The sequence below is a fragment of the Erigeron canadensis genome, chromosome 7, assembly GCF_010389155.1.
Source record: "Erigeron canadensis isolate Cc75 chromosome 7, C_canadensis_v1, whole genome shotgun sequence".
In the NCBI taxonomy this organism is placed as follows: Eukaryota; Viridiplantae; Streptophyta; class Magnoliopsida; order Asterales; family Asteraceae; genus Erigeron; species Erigeron canadensis.
Genome location: NC_057767.1, coordinates 20,416,417 through 20,421,497, shown reverse-complemented (window position 1 = coordinate 20,421,497; position 5,081 = coordinate 20,416,417). Strand labels below are relative to the sequence as shown.

Below are 5,081 nucleotides of genomic sequence, written 5' to 3'. Positions count from 1 at the left end.
ACGTTGAAAGGTCTGGTCTGCTAACTTAATGGTCATCATGGTCGTATCTAAAGCCTCATTACTTAATTGAATGTAGATAGACCAAGGCATGAGGTTAATACTGGCTCCTAAGTCTGCTAAACAATCACAAGTTATTTTGTTTCCTAACGTGCAAGGTATGACAAAGCTTCCCGGATCTTCCAACTTTGGTGTGATGAACTCATCTTCTTCTTCCAGAATTCCCTTGACTTCCTCTACTCCGTGCACACCTTTCGACACCCTGTCTTCCTTTAGCATGTCCCTTATGTGCCTCGCGTATCCTGGTTTCAACCTAACCAAATCCGTGAGCGGCATCGTAACTATCGTACCCCAGATTGTATCCTTAAAATTTTCCGCTTTCTGCTCCACTCGATTCTTTTTCAACTTTTTCGGATACGGAACTGTTTTGTTGTAAGGTTTTGATCGCGTTTGGGAATTTGTTCTAGGCGGCATCAGCGGCGCTGGTTAGGTTCCAACGGCGCTGGTGGTGAGTCTGGGTGGACCAGCGATGCTGGTCGGGTTACCAGCGGCGCTGGTTGCATTTTCTGGAAGGGAAGCGGCGCTGGTGCTATGACCAGCGGCGCTGGTGGTCTTTTCTGGATGAGAAGCAGCGCTGGTTGGATCACCAGCAGTGCTGGCTCCTTCAGGTTGTGTTCCAGCGACGCTGGCGGGTGGCCAGCGTCGCTGGTTCTTCTGTCCAGCATTCATATCATTGCTCTTTTGCTTCACCATCTCAGTTTCCTCTTCTTCCTCTGCTGATTCTTCTTCTTCATTTTCTTCTTCATTCTCCAGAGGGTTCCTCGGTGATTTTGTTGTCTTGCCTGACCTTGTCGTGATTCCTTTCACCGATTCCACGTTCGAGGAAAGTTGACCACAGATGAATTCTATCATTTTTGTGACCTTGTCAAATCCCTCTTTCATCTCTTGATTCCTTTGATCAATTTCTTTATTTCTCAGTTTCAATTCTTGTATTAAAGTGTCAACCTGCTTTTGCAAACTCTCCATCTTTCCTTCAAGCAGCTTCGACTTCGACCAATCCTTATCTAAATTCCTTTTTGCTATGTCATCTAGAGCTGCGTAACTGCTATTCGCGGTCTTGTAATCGAACGATCCTCCACTCATCAAATCCAAGTTCTTCCTTGTCTCGCTCATTCCTCCATTGTAGAAAAGCTGCACTAACTCTTCTCTGCTCCTTTCACAACCGTAGCAAGCTCTCGACATCTTCTTCAATCTCTTCCATGCTTCGCCCATCGTTTCGGATTCTATTTGGGAGTAATTCTCCACAGCTAGCTCTCTGACTCTCCTCAAATCGCGTGGGTAAAATCTGTTGCAAAATGCTTCTTTCAATTCCTCCCAAGTCTTGATTGAATCCGGATCGAGCTCCTCTAACCATGCTAACGCCATTCCTTGCAATGAATACCTAAACATTCCTAATCTTACCGTTTCTTTAGTACCTGTCCCGTAGTTGAAAAGTCGACATTCCTCCTTAAAACGTGACAGGTGATGATACGGATCGTCATTTACCTCACCATCGAATCCTAAGCTCTGCACCATGCTCATGTGAGTCGACTTGGCCGAAAAAGGGACGTCCGTTTCAGGTACCTTAATGGGTGGATTAGGGGTTTCGAGGACTTTCCTACTTTTTTCTAGCATTGATTCCTCTACTTCGCTATCCTTAGCCATTCTATCTATTCCTAAATTGCTTACTAATATTCAGAAATGAATAACTAGAAAAATATTCTAGAAAACTAAAAGTAACTTATCTCTAACTATTTTAATCTTTTCCTAATTTCAAAGTTCCCCGGCAGCGGCGCCAAAAACTTTGATGTGCGTTTTTTTTATTAAACTATCTAAGTTTTAAATTTATAATTCAAGGTTTTACCTAATCTATCTTAAAACGCAACTAAGAGCAGTGTACTCTGTCTAGTAGGAATATAGTCTAGGTAAGTCCAGGTTCGTTTGCAGGGAACTTAAACTAAGGAAATTAAAATACTTAAGTTAAGATTACAATTTTCTTTGGGGGGTCTTCTAGTTAACTAATTGCATATGAAATTAAAGACAATAATAAATGTAAAACTGACATTCGTTTGGTTTTGATTGACATGCTTAAAAGTGGTTATAGTTGAAGTTGTTGAACGACTCTTTTCACATTCAGATTCTCTTTAGATTTACTTGAATTATTTAGCCTGACTGCCTTTATACTGGTCAGACACTTCAATGAGTTCCTGTTAAGGTCACTCACTGAGCTTTAATAACTGAGCCTGTAACTATGTCTTATTTCTGTAAACTTTCAACATATGTTTATACTTTTTATATAGTAGTATAGAAGTATAGAAGTATAGATATAAATTAATAATTTAAAGTAGGACCCACTTCTATTTGTCTATGAAAAAACCCACAGTTATAATTAATACAATCACGTAAGTTAAGAAAACTAATCAGAAATCTTATTTTTACTTTTCATATTGGTAGCTTTAAGAAAGAAAAAAAATTGGTATGGTTAAAAATCCCTTTTGTTTAGCTTATATTCCGTGAGAGTTTGTTTTGATTGGTTAAAGTCAAAATATTTGCCCTCTTGGGATATGAAAAAATTTCTTAATTTATCATAAAAACTCATAATATTAAAAAGAAATCTATTATACATATGCTTTGAAATAATCCTCTATTTTTTTTAATAATTAAATCTAGATAAACCGACCTTATTATTAATTAAAAATCTTTTTATCCTTAAAAGTCTTCTAAAAATTATAATATATATATATATATATATATAACCTAGGGAAAAACTCTCACATATTCTCACCAAAAAAAAAACTACGACTAAACAAAAAAAGATCAACTACCAAAAGGTTCGACCTCCTCCTATACCAGTTAACATGTTTTTAATTTTTAAAGATCATCACTTTTATGAAATTCAATATATTATGAACTTAAGTTATTTTTATCATTATTAATATTAATATTATTATTATTGTAATTATTATTGTTGACCATCATCTACAACTCCGTGTTGTACATGTATAGATTTTTTCAGAGTAAAATAACCCGAAGAAAATCAAAACGTTTGAGATGGTCTTTGTTGATGAATTGATATGTATTTTTCAAATTATATACTGTATACTTTTTGTTTCTTTTTTTGTTGAGCTGGACTCTAAATCGTTTAGTCGATAATTATTTGCGTTTGTCATAAGACTAGTCTATTATGTTCGTGGATTGAATTATTTTTATATAGCTAATTCGACAAACACATTTATTTATATAACAAAAACTAGCTATACGTTAGCTAAAACTACAAATTAACAAATTAAATCGAGTTAACTTTTGTCAAACAAAATATAAATGCTTTTATACCTCTTTACTTTAACTATATATTTTAACAATCATCAGACCAAAAGTTTAATCAACAAAACAAAGTTCAATAAATAATGATCACAAGAATGAAATAAGATTACAATAAATTCAATAATGATATTTATAGTTATTTTTTATATTTTGAAAAGTAAATATGTGGTTGTTTGATACTTAAATTTAGGTATATAATTTTTCACATACTAATTTTTTAATATTTATTATATAATTAATAAATGATCGAGTAATGTTTTTTAAGAATATATAATACTAAGATGTAAAAAATTCTTTACTCAAGCTTAGATGTTCCATCTCATTTTTTATATTACGTACGTACCTTTAACATCTTCCACTACCTTGAATAAAATTATTTAGTTGGTCATTCATTTAAGTTTTAGTGTTCTCTTTCAAATTATTGAATGGAATTTTTATCAATGTTTGGCATAGTTACTAGGTCACTTCGTTAGATGCATTGCTCAACAAAGATATTGACCTAAATTATATGAATGAATAACAACAGAGAGAATTTTTAACAGACAATTAACCTTCATTTTCAATCTATGTTTTATATTTCTCATGACATAAGGATCATAAGATCATGCCAGTATATATTGCTTGTACTTAATATTTCATTAAACATAAAGCATACCATCACAGCTTTAAGTAATCTTTTGGCCCTTCAATATGAGATAGATCAACTTCATGCTCATAGTTTGATGAAGAGGAAAGTCCACAGTTTAGATTATGTTTTTGCTCTAAGTTTCTTTTCTGCTGTTCGCGTTTGCGTTTCAGTTGTCTGAGCTCATGTATGTCAAGGCCGCCCATGTATTCCTCATACGTTTTCCCACCAAGCAACACTTTTAGACTTTCTTCGATAACTTGTCCCCGTTTCCTTTCATTTATCGACTTCTCATTGACATCATCAAATTCCGAGTTGAGCTTTTGTAGTTGAAAGTTGACAAGCGTTTGAACGTATTGATTGGCATTATTAAACTTGTCTATGACATATTGTATAGTTGGGGTGCCAAAAGAGAGTGGCTTTCCCCCAATGGTGTGGAGAATGATAACAATTTGCACACCACATAGAGTAGCAAGTTCAGCAGCTTTCTTAAATAAGCCGGAATGACGTTTGGACAAGGCAACACCCCTTTGTCTTTCATTTTCGATCCTTTTGAGCTCTATCTTCTTGCGACCCGCCGTTGCCATGCCTCCAATATAGACAAATTAAGAAAATGATATGTGGATGGTTGTGAATGGTTGATATATGAGTTTTATTTATAGCATGATGCTTTTAAGTCTTTAAAAGCAATTCCATAAATAGTGGTTGACTCATGCAACTTCAATTTTCTTACATATTAAGTATTATAGTAGGCTGCTTGCACAATGCGGTGGTTGTACGACGTCAGATGGTAAAAACAGCGAATGGTAATGGTAATTGATTTAATAATGGTAATTGACCTAAAGAGGTGGTGAGAATATTTAAGAGATAAATGATTGATTGTCTGATTGTGTAAACTAATTCATCAATAATAAGATGGTCAATTCACATTTTTTTTCAACTTTTTAACAAGGGTGTATAATATTTATATAGTAGTATAAAAATATATAAAAGTATTACTAGCATATTATTCGCGCAATGAGGCGGTGGTCGTCGCGGCGACGCTGTGATGGTAAGGGCAAGTATTGGTGGCAAATGCGGTGTCGGGTGGTATAAA

General features: G+C 34.7%; 1 protein-coding gene across 1 annotated transcript; it reads right to left on the bottom strand.

Moving 5' to 3' along the window:
• Positions 1-3,892: 3,892 nt before the first annotated feature.
• LOC122609556 (agamous-like MADS-box protein AGL29) lies at positions 3,893-4,594 on the bottom strand. The gene has a single exon (XM_043782586.1). The coding sequence runs from the start codon at positions 4,570-4,572 to the stop codon at positions 4,018-4,020; it is 555 nt and encodes a 184-aa protein (XP_043638521.1). The 5' UTR covers positions 4,573-4,594; the 3' UTR covers positions 3,893-4,017.
• Positions 4,595-5,081: the final 487 nt, after the last annotated feature.

Coding starts and splice junctions, on each gene's coding strand:
- LOC122609556 (XM_043782586.1), bottom strand. CDS start 4,572: ATGGCAACGGCGGGTCGCAAGAAGATAGAGCTCAAAAGGATCGAAAAT.